The sequence below is a fragment of the Hemiscyllium ocellatum genome, chromosome 15, assembly GCF_020745735.1.
Source record: "Hemiscyllium ocellatum isolate sHemOce1 chromosome 15, sHemOce1.pat.X.cur, whole genome shotgun sequence".
Classification (NCBI taxonomy): domain Eukaryota; kingdom Metazoa; phylum Chordata; class Chondrichthyes; order Orectolobiformes; family Hemiscylliidae; genus Hemiscyllium; species Hemiscyllium ocellatum.
The window spans coordinates 28,010,759-28,033,107 of record NC_083415.1 but is presented as its reverse complement, the minus strand read 5'-3'; the positions used below and the strand labels follow the sequence as shown (position 1 = coordinate 28,033,107).

Sequence of the window (22,349 nt, the reverse complement as noted above, 5' to 3'; positions counted from 1 at the left end):
ACAGGCCAAACAGGGACACACACGGGAATTCAAACTGGAATTCCATCCATAAATTCATCAATTTGGACCCCATTTACCAACATCTGAGAAAAAGAACTGGAAATGATATCACCCACCTTAAGAGACCAAGGCACAACACCAGCGCTTCACCGGAGGCTCACTGATGATGTAATCCAGCATGACGACGAAACATCTGAAAACAAACTTTCCAGCTCAGTAAGCAAACTTACAACCTGAAGTTCCAAAATGTTGTTAAAAGCCCCAGTATACTGACAATTTTCTAAAAATTGTTCAGATGTCCCAGTTTTCAGCTTTTCTCTTTTGGGCCAACCTGACGAATGGACTTCGGTAATCAGACAAAGAGACCCTTGGTACATTGGTGTTGATTTATTTATGATCTTTCAGAGTCTGGGGATTTGAAGATTCCAAGCAATTTATGTATCCAGGACCATGAATACCTTCTGTCTCCAGTATCAGCAGAATACATATGGTAATTGTTAAATGACAGTTCGGAGGTAATCTAGATGCGGGGCCTCAGTGAGACGTGGAAGGAGCTCTGTTCAGTACAAAAGAAGTGGAGTGATTGATGGAGGAAAAGGGATGAAATTAATAAAGTATGCAGAGAAAGGAAATAGATTGAGAATGGCATTATCTAAGCACATTCGGGACAAACAGGAATGTTTCCTTCTCACCTCCTCAGCTAAGTCGCAATATGGGTAGCTTGCTATTTAGCATGGATGACTGTTGGAGAAGCCCCTTAATTGTTCCTTAGGAGTTAGGTCACCTGACACCTGCCCTGCTGCAAGTCAAATGGCACTTCATCGTGGCATCAGATTTTATGTCAGTGCCTCAACTGCCAATGTGCTCCAGGAGGGGACATTAAATCCTACCAAATATTTAGATCATTAACATTGGCATTTATAAACTCTTTTATCAAGCATAAAGAACATATAAGCATTTTACCATTTGATCCTGTTACATTACTCAATTGAAATCATGGCTGACCTGTTGAGATTACTGTAAAAGTATAACTTCTAATTAACATGCAATTTCTTATATTAAAGTTAGAGTAGATTCTCTACAATATGGAAACAGGCCCTTCAGCCCAAACCGACCCTCTGGAGACTAACCCACTTCCCTCTGACTAATGCACCTAATACGATGAACAATTTAGCATAGCCAATTCACCGAACCAGCACATCTTTGGATTGGGGGAGGAAACCAGAACATTCATAGACCCACACAGACATAGGGAGAATGTGCAAACTCCAAACAATCAAGGCTGGAATTGAACCCAGGTCCCTGGTAGCATGAAGCAACAGTGTTAACCACTGAGCCACTGTGCAGCCCATGTTTTTTTTTACAATTTGAATGCTTTCGTGATTCAGAAAGGTAACAATTTCCTACATAATGTTCTTTGATTCATACATAATATATACCTCGTAGTCCAGACATTTTTCAAGAAAGATGGATCCAGTTTTTGAATTAATATTAAATACATTTGATGGGATTGCAGGACTTTGAGAAACAATTGAATACGAAACCTGTCCATTCCCAAGCTTTTCATCATCAGGATCTTTTGCTTCAACTTTCAAGATTTCTTCTCCTAAAGCATAGAATATGGAATATGAGTAAATTAAGATTTAACCTAGAAATAATTACTGTCCTAATCACATGGCAAGAAGAGATATACTGGTTAAAATGGAAGATGTTGGAAAAGCTTAACCAACATTCGGCAGCGAAGATGCAAGGTTGACTGTCTCCTCCTGCTGGGTTGCTCCTGAAAAATTCAACTCTGTCTTTCAGATGTTGAATATTGTTGCATATTTGGCAATTTTTGCTTTTGTCTCAGATTTCTTGCACACGTGTTACTTTTAGCGTGTAATTAATTGCTGTGATCATTGTATGCTCAAGATGTTGGTGGGGATGAAAGGTTTGAATTATAAAGAAAGGCTGGATAGGCTAGGACTTTTTTCACTAGAGCACAGGAGGTTGACCTAAAGGAGGTTTATAAAATCATCAGGGGTACAGATAGGGTTCTTTGTAGGGTGCCTTTTCTCTAAGATGGGGTATTTCAAGACTACTGAGCATATTTTTAAGGTGAGGGGAGAGAAATTTAAAAAAGACATGAGGGGCAAATGTTTTACACAGTAGGTGGTTTGCATGTGGAATGACCTTCCTGAGAAGGGGGTGGATGTGAACAGGTTACAATGTTTAAAAGACATTTAGATAATTACATGAATAGGAAATATTTGGAGGGATATAGGGCAGGAGTAGGCAGAAGCAAACCCATATAAAGGTGTCACTTTAATTCAATGTGTTAAGTTGAATGAGTTATTGTTTGAAGTTACATATTGAGACCTGAGTGCCCAATCCAAAATTAAATCAGCAGGGAGGTTTTGAAGCAGTGCTGCATTGGTGCTTACGCCCTATCTGCCTGTTCAAAGAAATTAGGAAATTGCGTTGGTCTGTCATGTAAGTTAATGTTAAAGAGTGTGGTGCTGGAAAAGCACAGCCGGTCAGGCAGCAACCGAGGAGCTGGAGAATCGATATTTCAAAGTTAATGTGCTAATTGGCTACAATGTTTGCATAAAAAGACTAAAGGTCACTAAACAATTTTCTGGATCTGAACTACTCATGACTATTCTAAAAGGTGCAATAATGTACAATATAAATGTTTTTTTTTCATTGAAATCTCTGACTCCTTAGCACTTGAGATTGCTGGAGTACCAACAGAGGTCACCACTCTCATGCAGCTAGGGCTGGAGAGCTCCTAGCTCTTTGATTAACTCTCAGTGGTGGGACTATCTGCCAGATGGAGGCAGAAAATTTGCATTAAATTGATTAAAGCTCCTCTAAACATAAAATGGCTTCAGGTTTAGGTCCCAGAGCAGGGATGAGCTGTCTTTGACTTTTTTAAGAGAGACCAAGTACTCCAGCACCTCATTAAATCCAACCCATTCTCAATCTGCATCCTCTCAATCAAAACCTTTCATAATGATAAACATCTCTATTAGGTCATCCCTCAACCTTTTCTCTTTCTTTGATTTGTTGCCCATTCGCCATTGCCCTTGAACTGAATGGCTTGATAGGCCACTTCAGAGGATAGTTATGTGTCAAACACATTGGTATGGATCTGGGGTCACATGTAGGCCAGATAGGGTAAAGAAGCTTAATGTCCTTTAGTAAAGGATACCTCTATCATAGAGTCATACAGCATGGACACAGACCCTTCGATCCAACCAGTCCATGCTGAACATAATCCTAAACTAAAGTAGTCCCATCTGCCTACTCCAGCCCTATATCCCTCCAAACATTTCCTATTCATGCACTTGTCTAAATGTCTTTTAAACATTGTAACTGCGCCCACATCCACCACTTCCTCAGGAAAGTATTCCACATGCAAATCACCCTCTGTGTAAAACAATTGCCCCCATGTCTTTTTTAAATTTCTATCCCTTCACCTTAAAAATATGCCCAGTAGTCTTAAAATCCCCCATCCTAGGGAAAAGGCACCCTACCATTAACCCTATCTGTACCCCTGATGATTTTATAAACCTCCTTTAGGACAACTTCCTATGCTCTAGTGAAAAAGTTCCAACCTATCCAGCCTTTCTTTATAACTCAAACCTTGCATACCCACCAAAATCCTGGTTAAATCTCTCCTGAATCCTCTCTAGCTTAATAATATCATTCCTATAACTGGGTGACCAGAAATGGACACAGTGCTCCAGAAGCAGCCTCATCGATGTCTGTACAAACTCAACATGACATCCCAACTGTTGTACTCAAAAGGACTGAGCAATAAAGATAAGCATGCTAAATGCCCTTTTTACCACCCTGCTACCTGTGATGCAAATTTCAAATAATTATGCATCTGAACCCCATCCTTGCTCAATTTATTGCAAGCTAATTATAAATAAAGACATGTTTGCCGACCCATTTATTTTCTGAGTAAATGGGGAAAAACATAAAAACAATTATCCACTTTAGAATAAAATCATACCTGGAGCTATATTTTCCAAAACATTAACAGGTTTTAATTCTGTGAATTCAGGAGGATTGTCATTAATATCAATCACTAAAATTTTATATAGCATGTGTTCATCTAGGTATTGCAGAGTGTCTTTCTCCAGAGCATCGACTTGAAACTGAATATGGAAAATAATTGATAGAATCAATTATTATTCAAAAGTTAGAACTGTACAATTAAAACAGTAAGGTATTGATCATATCTATGGCTTAGGTTTTAAAAAAGACAAAAAATTGACGCCAAAGTCAGAAACCAGCAAATTTCTCGGCCAGATATTTAATGTTTGATTTAGTTGTCATGAAATTATTTTAAAATACACTGTTAATGCAGTCAGTACATCTATTCTCCAGCTTTTATGCTTAGGCATTTTATACACAAAATGCCAGCCTTAGTTCTGCATTGACATCCTTATCATTGAATCAGATATGCTGTGGATTCAAATTCCACTTCAATCCAAGAGTACATCATCTAGGCCAGTAATAAAGGACTATTAGAATATACAGTATTGTTACAATGTGTTGCCTTTTGGATGAGGTGTTTAATAAGGCTAGCTGAATTCTCAGATGGGTTTAAATGATCTCATACTAGGAGGTCTGTAGTCCAATGGACAGGGACGTTGGGCCAGAACTCTGATTTCATGTTCCATTCCAGGACGTGATGGCAAAGAAAGTTGCATCCTGCTCCTTGGATGCTGCCTGACCTGCTGCGTTTTTCCAGCAACACATTTTCAGCACTGGTCTCCAGCATATGCAGTCCTCACTTTCTCCTAGAAGTTCTTAATGTGGCAAACAAATTAAGTATCTAATTGTAATTTCTTCTGATGAATGCCAATGGCAGTTCACAAGAATGGGAGAGATTCCTGGCCAGCTATATAATGGAAAATAAAAATAGAGCATAGAACATAGAAAAATACAGCGCAGTACAGGCCCTTCGACTCTCGATGTTGCGCCGATCCAAGCCCACCTAACCTCCACTAGCCCACTTTCCTCCATATGCCTATCCAATGCCTGTTTAAATGCCCATAAAGAGGAAGAGTCCACCACTGCTACTGGCAGGGCATTCCATGAACTCACGACTCGCTGACTAAAAAATCTACCCCTAACGTCTGTCCTATATCTACCACCCCTTAATTTAAAGCCATGCCCCCTTGTAATATCTGACTCCATACAAGGAAAAAGGTTCTCATAGTCAACCCTATCTAAACCCCTAATCATCTTGTACACCTCTATCAAGTCACCCCTAAACCTTCTTTTCTCCAATGAAAACAGCTCCAAGTGCCTCAGCCTTTCCTCATACGATCTTCCTGCCATACCAAGCAACATCCTGGTAAACCTCCTCTGCACCCGTTCCAGTGCCTGCACATCCTTCTGATAGTATGGCGACCAAAACTGCACACAATACTCCAGATGCAGCTGCACCAGAGTCTTGTATAACTGCAACACGACCTCAGGACTCCGGAACTCAATTCCTCTACCAATAAAAGCCAGTACACCATATGCCTTCTTCACAGCACTATTTACCTGGGTGGCAACTTTCAGAGATCTGTGTACATGGACAACAAGATCACTCTGCTCATCCACACTACCAAGTATCCGACCATTAGCCCAGTACTCCATCTTCTTGTTACTCTTACCAAAGTGAATCACTTCACACTTAGCGACATTGAACTCCATTTGCCACCTTTCTGCCCAGCTCTGCAGCTTATCTATATCCCGCTGTAATCTGCCACATTCTTCCTCACTGTCAACAACTTTCGTATCATCCGCAAACTTGCTCACCCAGCCTTCTAGACCCTCCTCCAGGTCATTTATAAAAATGACAAACAGCAATGGTCCCAAAACAGATACTTGCAGAACACCGCTGGTAACTGCATTCCAAGATGAACCTTTACCATCAACTACTACCCTCTGTCTTCTTGCAGCCAGCCAATTCCTAATCCAAACCTCCAACTCACCCTCAATGCCATACCTCCGTATTTTTTGCAGCAGCCTACCATGGGGAACCTTATCAAACGCCTTACTAAAATCCATATACACCACATCTACCACTTTCCCCTCGTCCACCTCCTTAGTCACCTTCTCAAAGAATTCAATAAGGTTTGTGAGGCACGACCTGCCCTTCACAAAACCATGCTGACTATCCTTGATCACATTATTCCTATCGAGATGTTCATAAGTCCTATCCCTTACAATTCTCTCTAAGACGTTGCCCACAACAGAGGTAAGACTCACCGGCCTATAGTTACTAGGGTTATCCCTACTCCCCTTCTTGAACAAGGGAACCACATTTGCTATCCTCCAATCTTCTGGCACTATTCCCGTGGACAACGAGGACATAAAAATCAAGGCCAATGGCTCTGCAATCTCCTCCCTTGCCTCCCATAGAATCCTAGGATAAATGCTATGAGGCCCAGGGGACTTATCTACATTCACCCTTTCCAGAATTTCCAACACCTCTTCCCTACATATCTCAAAGCCATCCATTCTAATTAATTGTGACTCAATATTCACATCGGCCACAATGTCCTGTTCCTGAGTGAATACTGACGAAAAGTATTCATTCAGTGTCTCCCCAATTTCTTCAGCCTCCACACACAACTTCCCACTACTATCCTTGACGGGACCTATTCCTACCCTAGTCATCCTTTTATTCTTGACATACGTATAGAAAGCCTTTGGGTTTTCCCTAATCCTCTCATCCAAGGACTTTTCATGTCCCTCCTTGCTGCTCTTAGCTCTCTCTTTAGATCCTTCCTGGCTACCTTATAACTCTCAATCGCCCCAATTGAACGTTCACGCCTCATCTTTACATAGGCCGCCCTCTTCCCTTTAACAAGGGATTCCAATTCCTTATTAAACCACAGCTCCCTCGCACGACCCTTTCCTCCCTGCCTGACAGGTACATACTTATCAAGGACACTCAGTAGTTGTTACTTGAACAAGCTCCACATATTGATTGCACCATTCCCTTGAAGCCTACTTTTCCAAGCCACGCATCCTAAGTCATGCCTCACCGCATCATAATTTCCCTGCCCCCAGCTATAACTCTTGCCCTGTAGTGCACACTTATCCCTCTCCATCACTAGAGTAAAAGTCACCGAATTGTGGTCACTGTCCCCAAAGTGCTCACCTACCTCCAATTCTAACACATGGCCTGGTTCGTTACCCAGAACCAAATCCAGTATGGCCTCACCTCTTGTTGGCCTGTCTACATATTGTGTCAGGAAACCCTCCTGCACACATTGGACAAACACCAACCCATCTAATGTACTCGAGCTATAGCTTTCCCAGTCAATATCTGGAAAGTTAAAGCCCCCATAACAACCACCCTATTACTTTCACTCTTCTCCCGAGTCATCCTTGCAATCCTTTCTTCTACATCTCTAGGACTATTAGGAGGCCTGTAGAAAATTCCTAACAGGGTGACCTCACCTTTCCTATTTCTAAGCTCAGCCTAAACTACCTCAAGATGGCGAGTCTTCATCCATCGTCCTTTCCACTGCTGTAATACTATCTTTGACAAGCAATGCCACACCTCCCCCTCTTTTACCCCCACCTCTGACCCTACTAAAACATTTAAACCCTGGAACCTGCAACAACCAATCTTGTCCCTGTTCTACCCATGTCTCCGTAATAGCCACAACATCGAAATCCCAAGTACCAACCCACGCTGCAAGTTCACCTACCTTATTTCGTATACTTCTCGCATTGAAGTATACACACTTCAAGCCACCTTCCTGTTTACAGGCACCCTCCTTCGAGATTGATGCCTGGTTCCTAACCTCCCTACACTCCAGGTCCTGCACCCTAAAACTACAGTCTAGGTTCCCATGCCCCTGCAGAGTTAGTTTAAACCCCCCGAAAGAGCACTAGCAAACCTCCCCCCAAGGATACTGGTGCCCCTCAGGTTCAGGTGTAGACCATCATGTTTATAGATGTCCCACCTTCCCCAGAAAGAACCCCAATTATCCAGAAACTGGAATCCCTCCCTCCTGCACCATCCCTGTAGCCACGCATTTAACTGCTCCCTCTCCCTATTCCTCGGCTCTCTATCACGTGGCACGGGTAACAAACCAGAGACAACAACTCTGTTCGTTTTAACTCTGAGCTTCCAACCTAGCTCCCTGAAAGCCTGCCTAACATCCTCATCCCTCTTCCTACCTATGTCGTTGGTGCCAATGTGGACCACGACTTCGGGCTGCTCCCCCTCCCCTTAAGGACCCGGAAAACACGATCAGAGATATCACGTGCCCTTGCACCTGGGAGGCAACATACCAAACGTGAGTCTCTCTCGCCCCCACAAAACCACCTATCTGTGCCCCGAACTAACGAGTCTCCAATAACTATTGCTCTGCTCTTCTCCACCCTTCCCTTCTGAGCAAGGGGGACAGGCTCCGTGCCAGAGGCCTGAACCCCATTACTTACCTCTGGTAAGTTGTCGCCCCCACAAGTATCCAAAACGGTATACTTGTTCTTGAGGGGAACGGCCGCAGGGGGTCTCTACACTGGCTGCTTCCTCCCACTCCCCCTCACTGTCACCCATCTGTCTACAATCTTTGGAGTTACTACTTCCCTAAAGCTCCGATCTATGACCACCTCTGCCTCCCGAATGATCCTAAGTTCATCCAACTCCAGCTCCAGTTCCCTAACACGGTCTTGAAGGAGCTGGAGATGGGTGCACTTCCTGCAAGTGTAATCAGCAGGGATGACCATGGCATCCCTCACCTCATACATGTTGCAAGAGGAACATTGCACTGCCTGCACTTCCATCCCTCTAAAAGTAACCCTTAAAAAAAACTAGGTCTAAACACGAGAATAAGCAAAATGCAGCACTTACCTTCTTACCACAACGGGTCTTATTATTAGGTGAGAGGAGGAGGGCGGGTGGGAGGCACTACCTCTGTAGTGCCTCGGGTTCTTTTCCTGCGCTCCTTCATACGAAAACAACTTACCCAGGTAAGCTTCCGGGTCCGCTCCGCGCTTTGTTTTTAAAAATTCAAATTTAAACCGTTAAACAAACGTCACCGAGCCTTCAAGCAGCCACTGCCAAACAGCCCTTACCTGCTCTGCTGAGAGAGTGAGGCCGAGGCCTTGAAGCTGTGTGCCTTTATAGGGAAAAAAACAAACTACTTACCCAGGTAAGCTTGCGATACACCAGCTTCCGTGTCCGCTCCGCGCACTATTCATATTTCTGCTTTACAACTGAAAGTCACATTGTCACAACAACTTGGACACCTTGGGAAACCTAGCTGTTTCAATTGGCTAGACACCTGGTGTGGAGTAGATTGGTGCTAACACTATGAGGTTTCCTAATCCAGGTGGATTCAGGGTCAACCTTGACCTACCTATGTTAGAGGTCTTGGTGCTGTGGTCTGACCTGCCTTCAGGCAGAGAACAGAAGAAAAACAAAAATCTCTCACTGCAGAAAGATTTATCCCAGAACAAACACAACCTCAATCACATTATCTAGCTGTTTATTACATTGCTGTTTGACAGATTTGGATGTGCAAAACTCAAATTGGCTGCTGTATTTCCTACATTATAGCAGCAACTACAACTCTAAAGTAATTATTTGGCTGGGAAGCATTCTGGGACATCCTAAAATTGCAAAAGCACTGTGTAAGTGTGTACAATGTCAATTTTTCTTACTGAGAAATCCATAAATGGTTCTATTTCTTACGTAACCCTTATAGATTTCTTACTCCTGCACATTTTATGTTGGCCAATTCAGAATAAACACAAGTACGATAAAGCATCCAATATGCACACATCGAGCCACTCAGTAATACTGTTGCTACAGAAACTCAAATGGCAATAGTTTTTACCGTGAATTCCTTTGTTTTTTCACGATCAACTTTGTGATTGATGTATACTTGTCCACTTTCACTATTAATTGAGAACAAGCCTCTCTCAGGTTCAAGATCCACTCCCTGGCCCTTCATTGTAAACAACAGTGTATGGTTTTGTGACCGGTCATTGGAAACCTGCAACGTGAAATAAGCCACAATTGTTACTAATTATCATTTTCTATACTGAGCCTGAGCATTGCTACATAATGTCAAAACTTTTTGTCTTTACTGATGTAATACTGTAAACTTCAGACATTTAATAACCTTATGGATTGAAATAATCAGTAATAGCTCTTTCTGGAATAAATTGTTTCTTCAGATGAAAGGGACAAGGAATTATAAAGGAATTGAAAGCCATTAACCATCCCTGGGAAAAAGGAGTTGAAGCAACATAAACAAACTGTTTTAACATTGCTTGATAACTAACTGCCTTGTGACAAATGGGCAATTATGATTGCCTGCAGAAGAATTTAAGAGTTTAATTGCAGGCCAGAGGAGTGTTTTGAACAGACAGCTAATACCGATTGTAACAAGGAACAGAGAAGCTTGGCTGCGAGCAGAGGCTTTTATTTCCGATACGAAAGCAAGCTACAGTCTTGGTGACTTCAGAAGTGTCTGAAATAATGCCACACCACAAACTCAATAAGCCAGAAAATCCTATAAGAATTCAATCTCAGGATTCTTCAGCAGCAGCAGAAGTCTGGAGAACCACAGTGCACAAGGATCGAACCCTGGATGTTTCCAGAGACAGTCACTATCAGTTTGAATCGTAATTTAACTCCACCATTAATCAGGTAAGCCAAGTTGGGTTGTGAGACTTAAACTTGCTTACTTGTGGGGCCTTATTTTGGTTGCTACATGCAATTAAGTTTGAATAGTTATTTCAGTATATGATTGTCTGTGAAATTTCTTAATAAAGTATAAAGATATTTTTCATGAATTTCTGACAGTTACTCTACATGAAATGTTAACTCTGTTCTTGTTGCTACAGATGCTGCTGGATCTACTGAGTGTCTTAGGTCAACCTCATTTTCAGGTTTTATTTAAGTCATATTAGCTGGGGGGGTTTCTGGCATCATTCTCACAGTCAGACAGACGACATTGCATATAGTTACTGAAATGCTTCCAAAGAAAATCTGCCATCGTTAATCAAGTTTTAAAACATAATTTTCATGATTTGGCTTCCCTTAGGCACTTCCAACCACATAAAAGATACGCTAGAATTTCAGAATAGTGAAAAATTCCAAGCTTTGCATTGATTATTAATTGCTGAAAATGTGATGCTGGTTAAAGCACAGCAGGTTAGGCAGCATCCAAGGAACAGGAAATTCGACGTTTCGGGCCAGAGCCCTTCATCAGGAATATTGATTATTAATTACCCTTTAACAACATTAACAGGCCTAAGGATTGGTGAATAGCCAATGGAATGACCACACGCTAGATTTTATGAGCCTCTCAGTTATCAAACCCACCAGTAGGTGGTGGTAAAATCCAGCCCAGACTTGCAATTAATAGACAGTTATATTGACTTGGAATTCTCTAGCAGGTGTGGGGAATTATGATCAGTATTTCATCTGTATATAATTTTGGGATCAATGGAATTTATCCATGTTTTTATAAAAGTCACAAACAGACAAGTCTGCCTTATTGATCTGCATCATTGTTTATGCTCTGCGCAGAGCTAGGGTCAAACCAGCTAAGGACACAGACGATCTTTAAATGTTTCAGAACTAATGCAACACAACTAGACACCAAAGTAGTGCTAGATATAAATTGAGTAATTTGGATGCATTACGAAATGAAGTCAGGCATCAGTTATAATAGTAAGTTTATTCATTACCTTCAAGAAAGTAACCAGGATTAAATAAAGTTAAATTACCAATATCATGCTAATTAATTTGTCAGACATTGATTGAACCATTGCTTAGATATAAGGCTAAAAAAATTAAGACATCAATCCCACTCATAAAACTGTGAACACACAGAGACAAAGTACATAATTTAGAGTGATAAATAATGTTGAAAGTATTCCAACTGACAGTTCTTTTCATTATCTATATTACAGCTGTAAAGACAAGGATTTTGATTTTCCTCACATAGTCATACTTGCCTTCATTGCCTTTTTAGGGAAAGGCCCTGTATCTTCTTCTACAAGTTTGAAAGTTGCAGAAATCCATCTTCTCTTTTCACGATGCAACACTACTGGCCGTTCTGCTCCTACTCTGCTCAGATCCTAAAATTCAATTTCAATTTTGCATTTTAATATCTAACACTAACATTGATCGCCATGTCAAAAGCTCAATAGATTTGGCAGGTTCCATTTTGAAGAGTTAATTTTACTTCAGACGTAACCAGTTAGAAACCCTCCTTAGAGTAAAAAAAATCAATATACTTGAATGGTAAATTGTACTCATAGTAATTTTGTAATGGTAAATTTTTGTCACTCATGTTCTACAAGATTAATATTCAATCTTACAATTTCTTTGTAACTGAAGGACACCCTTGAAAACATCTGCATGCATAAGTTAAATTAGTAACTTCATCAATAATGTTATATTGTAAAATTACTAGACTTACAGGGCAAGTGGGGGATAAGGCATTGTGGAAAAACCATGTACTGAAGGTTTCAGCATACAGTTTCTTGAGCCAGTTTCATGGCACACCAGTTAAGAGTCCATGAGATCCAGGACAATTTGGTAAATTGGAATCAAAATTGGCTAAGAGGCTGGAGGCAAAGTATGATACTCAAAGGATGTTTTTACAACTGGAAGATATGTACAGTGGCAAACCATTGGGCTTGATTCTGGGTCCCTTGCTGTTTGTTTTGTATGTTAAAAATCTAGATATGAATGTAGGAGGTATGTTCATTAAGTTCACAGTTGACATGAAAGTTATGCTACGATAAAAGCAAGAAGTAAAGCCTCAGACTATAGGATGATATAGATGGACCGGTCAGATGGACTGAAATGCAATTCAATCCTGAAAAATGTGAGGTAATGCATTTGGATGAACTAACAAGGCAAGTGAGTGCATGTTGATTGGCAAAACCCTTGGAAGTGCAGAGGATGAAAGGAACATCTGTGTACATGTCTACAGAACCTTGAAGACACAAGTTTAATGAATAAGTTGATTAAATAGGTATTTATTAGTTAAAACATTGAGTGCATGAGCAAGCAGATTATGATGGAGATGTATATAATGTTAGTAAGGCCACAGCTGGCATGCTATGAGCAGTCCTGGTCACTGTTCTATATGAAAGATATGATTGTACTAGAGACGGTGCAAAGAAGATTCACCAACATGTTGTCTGGGCTGGAGTGATTCAGCAATGAAGAGAGACTAAATAGACTGGAGTTGTTTTCTTTCAAGCACAAAAGGCTGAGGGTCACCTTATTGAGGAATACAAAGTTATAAGGGCCATAGATGGGAAAAAGCTGTCTCCTTATTAGAGTATTCAGTAACCAAGGATCAAAGTTTTAAGTTAGCGGCAGGAGGTTTAAACAGACTTAGGGGGGAATAAAACTGTGTCTGGAATTCACTACCTAAAAGGGTTGTAGAGGCAGAAACACTCAAAACATTTAGATGAGCACTTGCCATAGCATTCAATGCTGCAGACCAAGTGCTGGAAAATGGGATTAGAATAGACAGATGCTTAATGGACGACACATACAAAATAGGCAAAAGAGCTTCCTTCTGTGTCGTAAGAACTATGATCCCATGATGCTACTGAAAAAGGGCATCTTTTATGATATAATTGTGGATGGCATCATAGAAAGTGTAGATGATATCAGACAATTACAAAAGGATATTGATAATTTAAGTGAATGGACAAAACTATAGCAGATGGATTTAAATGCAAGCAAGTGTGAGGTTATCCTTTTTGGACTGTAAAAGCATAGATCAGGGTATTTTCTAGATTAGATTCCCTACAGTGTGGAAACAGGCCCTTCAGCCCAACAACCGACCCTCCGAAGAGTAACCCACCCAGACCCATTTCCCTCTGACTAATGCACCTAACACAATGGGCAATTTAGCATGGCCAATTCACCTGACCTGCACAGCTTTGGATTGTGGAAGAAAACAAGAGCACTCGGAGGAAACCCACATAGACACAGTGAGAATGTGCAAATTCCACACAGTCACCCAAGGCTGGAATCGAACACAGGTCCCTGGCACTGTGAGGCAGCAGTGCCAACCACTGAGCCACCATGCCACCCCAGAGCCACCATGCCGCACCAGTATGAAGATGATATGAAGTTAAGTGCAGTGCATATCCAAAGAGACTTTAAGGTTCAGGTACATGAGTCTTTAAAATGCCATGGACTGGTGCAAAAAATAATAATCAAAAAAGCTAATGAAAAACTATCCTAATACCTAGAGTACTTGAATACAAGGATGGCAATTTTGTATGGCAGGTATACAAAAGCTTGATTAGACCTCACTGTGAGCAGATCTAGGCACCACATCTTAGGAAGAATGTATTGGAGGAGTACAACATAGTTTACAAGAATGATACCTGGACTTCAGGAGTTAAGTTACGTGTAGTGATTAAACAAAAAAAAAGACCCATTTTAATCTAGAATTGCGAAGATTAAGGAGGGATGTAACCAAAGTCTTCAATGTAATAACAAGAAAAGATAGGATAGATAAAGAAACTATATCCACCGGTTGGAGATTCGAAAACTAGGGGGTATAAATTAATTAGAAGACAGTGAGGTCTGCAGATGCTAGAGATCTGAGTTGAGTGTGTGTTGCTGGAAAAGCACAGCAGGTCAGGCAGCATCCAAGGAGCAGGAAAATCGATGTTTCGGGCTGTAGCCTGATGAAGCACTCCGGCCCGAAATGTCAAAGTTCGTGTTCCTCGGATGCTGCCTGACCTGCTGTGTTTTTCCAGCAACACACTCTCAACATGGCATAACTTAATTGTTTAATACACAAAGGGAATTAGAGGTTTGGAACTCTCTTCAACAAATGGCCATTGCCTCTAGATCAATTGTTAGTATTAAACCTGAGGTAGATAATTTTTGTTAAGCAAAGGTATTCACGGATATAGACCAAAAGTAGGTATATGGAGTTAGGCGCAGATCAGCCATGATCTTATTGAATGATGTTACAGATTCAAGAGGTTGAATGGCCTTCTCCTATTCCCATATTCTTATATATGAAAGTTGGCAGGTCTGCAATTCCAAACTTAACTTTGTTGAGTCTCTCTAGCTTTATCACCCATCGGACTGATCTGCCCCTCTTCACTGCACAGTCCACTCAGTTCCAAATAGAAATAGCAATTGAGGTCCAGGGAGTTGGCAGAGGATACTGCTTTACAGAGAGGTGCATTAATCAGTTGGCAGAAAGATTCTTTCAAAATGTCCACATTATCACTGCTGATTGGACAGGAAGGAAGCTGACACTATTTTGTGACTGTTACCACCCCTGAACACCAACTGAAACAAATAAAATTAACCAAAAAGGGTGGAATTTCTTGCTTCTCTTGCCATCATGTCCAGGAAACCACACGTCAAACTGGAAATTTTAAGATAGCAACAAGAAGAATTGAAATAAAAATAATGGTTCAGGTATAAAAATAATGGTCATTATTCCAGGGTAGATACATGCTCATAGAATCACTACAGTGTGGAAACAGGCCATTTGGCCCAACAAGTCCACACCGACTCTCTGAAGAGTAACCCACCCAGGCCCATTCCCCTGCCCTATTAATCTACATTTCTCCTGACTAATGCACCTAATCTACACACTCCTGAACACTATGGGCAATTGACCATGGCCAATTCACCTAACCTGCACATCTTTGAACTTTGGAAGATAGCAGATTTTTTTTTATTCATTCACAGGATGAGGAAGTTGCTGGCTTTTATTGCCCCTAGGGCAGGTAAGAGTCAACCACATTGCCGTGAGCCTTGAGTTATATGTAGGCCAGACCAGATAAGGACAGCAGTTTCCTACCCTAAAGGGGATTACTGAATCAGATGGGTCTTCCAAAAATCAATTCCTTATCATCCTAGACTCTTAATTCTAGATATTTATTGAATTTAAGTTCTACTATCTGCCAGGGCAGGCTTCCTGGGTCAAGGGCCCAGTGATAATAGTACAAGGCCATTGCCTTTCCTGCTATTAGGTTGTCAGGGATTAACAACTAATAAACTAAGTCTAATATGAAAAGATGCAATATTTTGAAGCTGTCACAACACATTGGATAGTGCATTGGAAACCAAGATTCACCTGTTCCTGGATTATTCTCAAAAGTGAAAAATTATTTAAATTATCTGATTTTACCTGTTTAAGTTAGATTAAAAGACTAAGCTTTTTTTTGTTTTTCATCAACAAATATTGCAATCAGGCTGTTTTTAACCAATGGCAAGGAAAAAACTAATAACTCTAAACTTTTAAAATTTTTATGCACATATAACCAAACACAAAGAGACAAGATAAGAGTTATGCTCAGGGAATAAAAGACAAAGATGCACAATTCCAGCAATTCAGCCCTAAAATGTCGATGAGTTATTTTCTTTAAGTTCCTTTCAATTCCTTTTAATTCTTTGATGAGTACACAAGATTGTGAGTATGCCAATTTGCAATCTTTCTTTCACTATTTGAAAACTTATCATTTCAGTGTCACTGAAGACGGTTTGCCTCCTTTTTCTTTCAACAAGGGAATTTATGGAGAAAGCATATCATAGAAAAATGATGAGTAAGAACTGCCACCAAGAGATTTTCTCTTACTTCTCCACACGAGATCAAGAGAGGAAAGTAGGGATTTTCGCTGTGTATCTTTCAGTAGGCATTTGCCCAGGAACCAAATAAGTAATTCCTGCAATACTGAGCCCTTCTGTGCCCACAACATTGGTCAGTTGAGAAACTAATGAACAGATACTCAATATGCAAAAAAACACACACACACACACACAGAGCGGTGTAGGTACAAGTCACAATGAGTTTCAATAACTTGTTTTTAAAACAGCAAAATCTTTTTCCAGTTTCTTTGGCTTAAAGCAATATCATTTCCACTTTCTTTAGTCCACAGAACAAAAAAAAAGTGGTCATTACTAAGCATAGAAGAAGATAAACAAAGGAAAGGTACAATGGTCATTTTCTAATAATTTTCTAATGGTGTTGATTTTACAAGGTTTAATGAGACATTGTTTCAGTGTTTCTTAACTCTTCAAGTTCAGTTAAAGGATATATAAAATTCACAATATCTTCACGTCAGTACAATAGAGAAACAAAATATCGTCAAATAAAAACTCAACAGGGTTTCAAAGTGAGAATTTGCTACAATGTTTTCTCTGGTCTTTGGGCGCAATAGTGAATATACATTATGTAATTCCCAGTGTAGCTATAAACAAACAAAATGAATTTTTCAGGTCCTAAAAATAAAATTGTCTGTGTAAAGAAAAAGGATAATTTTCAGTTAGTGCATTGCTTGTAGGAAGCTGTGTCTGATGGCTGTATATATCATGTACAAAATTTGGAACTTTACAAACAAACATCTGAAAATTGAAGCATTGAGCATATTTGGATTTGTGCTCCCCACAACTCAAATTCAAAAGTGCAAAGTAAGAAAATTGGTCTCATTTAAAATGCTCTTTGTTTCCTTCATTTTCAGCATTTTGATACATAGTTCTGTTTTAGAAATCTGCAGTTATTAGGAAGTATCAGTGAAGCAAAAGAGAGAACTTACATGGAAATGTAAATCGTTCTTCACTAGGTGGGATATAATTCCAAAAATTGTAATAAAAGACATGGGATTTAATTTGATAAACATGTTGTGTTACACGTGCTGCCTTGGTCCTGTGTTTGTACTTTCCTACTACGCATCACAAGGAACACAAGCAAAAGGTAATGTTGGGGTATTATAAAACTGAATACATTTTTCTTGTGTAAAGCGTATTTCACCTTAACATTGTGGTACTAACTTTTCAAATAATATTTTGAGTTTTAGTGATACTAAAATGTGAAGCCTACATGACACAACATGTTTCTACAAATACGGTATATCAAATCATATGTTAACAGCACCAAGTATTTACATACAAACAGTGCTTCAAATTCATCGAATCAATTTTAACTATACATCTGTAGAGATGCACCAAACACCAGTAAAAATGAATGATGAGTAAATTAAATTAGTACTTACTGCTGAGAAGGAAAGCACCAAGGCATATATTGCCAGCTCCATGTTTCATGAAGCACTGCAACAAAAGTGAAAGACTGGATTTCGTTTTCAAATCACAAACTAGTGACGTCTGTTCCAATCTGTCTCTACATAATGAAAGTAGGATGGTGAGGCTTGAAATTCTTGTTGTCAATAAGGGATTATTTATGATAAATTTCATCTGTTTTTTAAAACTTTATTCAATGTTATAATAATAAGAAATGGATGGTGCAAATGGAAAAAACATGCTCCAGGCACATTGCGCTTAACAGCATGACATTATTTACATTTTATACTTATCCCCAAAGATAATTAAAGCTAAAGTGTTTATCAAGTTACCTAGAATTTGAATTCCAAAGTACATATTGATCAAGAATTTTGATTTAGTAAATGTAATTTAACATACAAACAAATGTATTTGTATGGCCAGGGCTGTTTTCCCTGGAGCATCGGAGGCTGAGGGGTCACCTTATAGAGGTTTATAAAGTCATGAGGGGCATGGATAAGGTAAATCGACAAAGTCTTTTCCCTGGGGTGGAGGAGTCCAGAACTGGACGGCATAGGTTTAAGGTGAGAGGGGAAAGATATAAAAGAGACCTAAGGGGCAACTTTTTCTCACAGAGGGTGGTACATACATAGAATGAGCTGCCAGAGGAAGTGGTGGAGGCTGGTACAAATGCAACATTTAAAAGGCATCTGAATAGGAAGGGATTGGAGGGATATGAGTCAAGTGCTGGCAGGTGGGACTAGATTGGGTTGGGATATCTGGTCGACATGGACGAGTTGGACCGAAGGGCCTGTTTCTGTGCTGTACATCTCTATGACTATATTTGATTTCTAACTATAGACTAAGGGGTCAGAACCATTCTGCCCTGCTGCCAGGTGACGCCCTGATGTGGCTAATTAATCACCACTTAAATGTTTCATTCTGTCCAGGCTACAATTATGTCGTCTCTAGGCAGGGCAAGAAAGAGTCAGTTTACTCAACTGGTTAACTAGTGCAGGCAGCCAGCCAGCCAGTTTAGAGGGAGGAAGATTACTTGGAATGCAGAGACGGGTTTCCTTATCGTTATTTGTACAAAACCAAAGGATGGAACCAGGCTCAGGATGGAGCCACCGTCTCCTTTCAATTCAGATTTCTATATCCCCCTATCCATTACCCTGAAATCAGAAAGGTTTGAGGCAATGGCCTAGTAGTATTATCACTGGGCTGTTAATCCAGAGACTCAGGTAATGTTCTAGGGACCTGAGTTAAAATCTTGCTGTGACAGATGGTGGAATTTGAATTCAGTTAAAATAATCTGCATGTAATAGTCTAAAGCTGACCATGAATCCACTGCTGATCGTCAGAAAACACCTTCTGGCTCACTAATGTCATTTAAGGAAGGAAACTGTCATCATTACCTGGTCTGGCCTACATGTGATTCCAGGGCCACAGCAATGTGGCTCACTCTTACCTGCCCTCTGGGAAATTTAGAACATAAAACAGAACATTACAGTGCAGTTCAAGATGGCAGCTCCACCAGCTTCTCAAGGGCAACTGGGGGCAGGAATAAATGCTGACCAGCCAATGACATCCACATCCCACAAATGAATAAATAAATAAAATATGATTTGCTGAACAATGCAACTCATCCTGAAAAAATAAATTTTATCTGTGCTATTCCATTTGTTTTAATTAATTTTAATGAAACATCTCAATTTTTTTTCAAAGTTATTTCGGAAGATTTTAATTTCTACTTCTGGCTCAACCTTTGATTTGCTCTGTCCGCTGCTTTTTTTCTGCAATCCTGTTTGGGGAAATCTGTGAAAATCCTTTAATGTAGCTTGCACAGCTTGATGACCTTCTAGCAGTTGCGTGCTGGGAATGGCATAAAAATAAAATTACGTGAAAGAGGCGTATGTAAGCAACATAATCTTTCAATTGAAGCTAATATTGCAGGTTATAATAATTATAGCAGGTTACAACACAGTTCTTTCACATAATCCATGCTTATATGCAAATCAGAAAAAAAGGGTGCGGTGTTATCTGTTTGGCAACAGGTCAATATCAATGCCTGCTTACCTGAAGTCTTTAAGCAATTGATCTCCACAGGTATGAGTTATAAAAATAGATTGGAAAGATTGGAACTTTTTTCACTGGAGCTTGAAGGTTGAGGGGTGATCTGATTGAGGTTTATAAAATCATGACAGGCATAGATAAGGTGAATGATAAGGATCTGTAAGAGGGGGTTTCAAAACCAGGAGGCATTTTTTTTAAGGTGAGAGGAGAAAGATTTAAAAAGGACAAGAGGGGTAACCTTTTTGTAAAAGAATGAACTACCAGAGAAAGTGTGGGTACAGTTACAGTTACAACATTTAAAAGACATTTAGATCAGTACATGAATAGGAAAGGTTTGTAGGGATATGGGGCAGGCAAAGACAGGTGGGACTAGTCTATTTTGGGAACATTATAGGCATGCACCACCTGATCCAAAGAGTCTGTTCAGCGCTGCGTGACTCTATAATTCTGAATATGCTCGAACCATTGAATTACCAAATTAAATTCTAATTATGAAGGCCCATGGTCACAAGTTAAGGCCTTTCAGTGGTCAATTACCAACCTTTCAAAGACATCATCCCATGTGAGCTGTAATTATGTCGGCTGCAGGTGAAAAAAGAAAAAAACCAGCATCCCTGAACCATCACTAGTCTGGGCTTTCAGTAGGAGTACCCCTTTCTCTCTGCCAGGAGACCTGAGTTCAAACCCCACCAGCTTTCTCTCTGAACAGGCCCATTAGAAAATATCTGATTGGTAACCAATGCAAACAGGCTGTCAGCTGGTGATGGGGTTTCCTTGATATGTACAAATGTGTGCAAAGCTGAGACACCTCGGCTAGGGCATTGGCCTGTCCATACTTCCAAATCCTCTGCCTCACTTTCCTGACAATCACCAGAAAAGCTGTAATATCATTAGCAGCTGCATCAGCATTAACAGCCATGCTTCCCCCACTTCAGATTACTCAGTCTATTGTGCCTGCCACATGGTGTGTTTTAATTCTTGTATCCAGCAAAAGAACTGTGAGTTCACTCAATAGTAAACAATAATATTTATTTGTTTGACATAATTAATACTGTAACAACAAAATACACTATCAACTAGCAATTTACACTACAAGTCTAGGTTGTGCTTTAACCTAATTCTGGATGATCATACATTACTGCACTAGGTCTTGGCCTTCATCCACATGGTGATGGTCATCTGGTCTTCTCCCGATGGTGGGGCTCAAAAGGTGTGGTGCTGTAAGTCAGGCAGCATCCAAGGAATAGGAGAGTCAACATTTCAGGCATAAGCCCTTCATCCTGATGAATAGCTCAGAGTTAAAAAGTGTGGTCTGGAAAAGCACAGCATGGCAGCGTGCACCAGTGGATTCAACCAGTCTGTTCAGTGCTGTGTGACTCTATAACGCTGAATATGCTAGAACCAGTTGAATTACCTATTAGGAAGAATACATTGTGCACAAAATGTTGAATCTCCTGCTCCTTGGATGCTGCCTGACTTGCTGTGCTTTTCCAGCACCACACTCTTGACTGATCTCCAGCATCTGCAGTCCTCACTTTCTTCTTCTCCCGATGGTCTCATGGGTGTCTTCACTTCACAATGGTTGGTCTCAGGTTACCACCCTGAGTGTGCTGTTGTGGCAATTTGTATACCTGAAAGTCAGCACCCTTCCGGGAGGGTCTTCACTATTCACCAATGGGTCAATCAGGCTCGATCACCCGGATTGATCAGCCCCAACCAGGCGTGGACATGTTGATGACAGGGTTGTCCTTAGGCCTCCATTCCTGGAGGTGCTGGGCACATGTAGCCTCATCCAAATAAGAGTGTCTGGTAAACAACTCCAGTTTCTGGTTGTCTTGGTAATGGCATTCCAGTTGAATCTATTCAATCCCAAATTCAGGTGTGTTTAGTATTATCTGCATCTGCTGGGTCAAGTACATACTGTCTGTCTGTAGCTGCAGCTGTCTGGATTCTGCAACATGTTTATTGGCCACTTTGGTCATAATCACTTGGTCAAAGTTTGTCTCAGTTTCCCAGCATGCCTCATTTATTGTCCATTCTTTGTAAATCCATAATTTTGAACGGCCTGTCTGACTACAAATCAGCTTTCCAAGAGATATCAGATGACAATCGGGCAAAAGGGGATTGGAGGCGCCCAACATCAAACTCCCCACCCCCCTTCAAGGACAGAATCTTGGCTGTCACTGAAGAAAACCAGGGCCACACCTGTAAGGATATTGAGATATCCATAAGCTGT

At 40.5% G+C, this 22,349-nt stretch overlaps 2 protein-coding genes across 2 annotated transcripts in view; both read right to left on the bottom strand.

The window, feature by feature from the left end:
- The window catches only part of LOC132822655 (cadherin-like protein 26), a 64,368-nt gene extending 64,188 nt beyond the window's left edge, over nucleotides 1-180 (bottom strand). The window contains exon 1 of the mRNA XM_060835902.1: nucleotides 151-180. Within this exon, the coding sequence (XP_060691885.1) occupies nucleotides 151-180 (30 nt within the window). The remainder of the gene's footprint in view (nucleotides 1-150) is intronic.
- A 1,223-nt stretch (nucleotides 181-1,403) lies between these two features.
- On the bottom strand, nucleotides 1,404-11,997 carry LOC132822654 (cadherin-like protein 26). The gene is made up of 4 exons (XM_060835901.1): nucleotides 11,992-11,997; nucleotides 9,858-10,016; nucleotides 4,007-4,151; nucleotides 1,404-1,606 (listed from the first exon to the last, which is right to left on the bottom strand). The coding sequence occupies exons 1-4, from the start codon at nucleotides 11,995-11,997 to the stop codon at nucleotides 1,404-1,406; spliced, it is 513 nt and encodes a 170-aa protein (XP_060691884.1).
- Between the last annotated feature and the right edge of the window lie 10,352 nt (nucleotides 11,998-22,349).

Excerpts from the sequence above, each read along its gene's own strand:
- LOC132822654 (XM_060835901.1), bottom strand. Across the intron at positions 4,152-9,857 it reads AAAAAACAAAGGAATTCACG|TTTCAAGTCGATGCTCTGGA; the intron begins GTAAAAACTATT and ends TTCCATATTCAG. Across the intron at positions 1,607-4,006 it reads TTTGGAAAATATAGCTCCAG|GAGAAGAAATCTTGAAAGTT; the intron begins GTATGATTTTAT and ends TCTATGCTTTAG.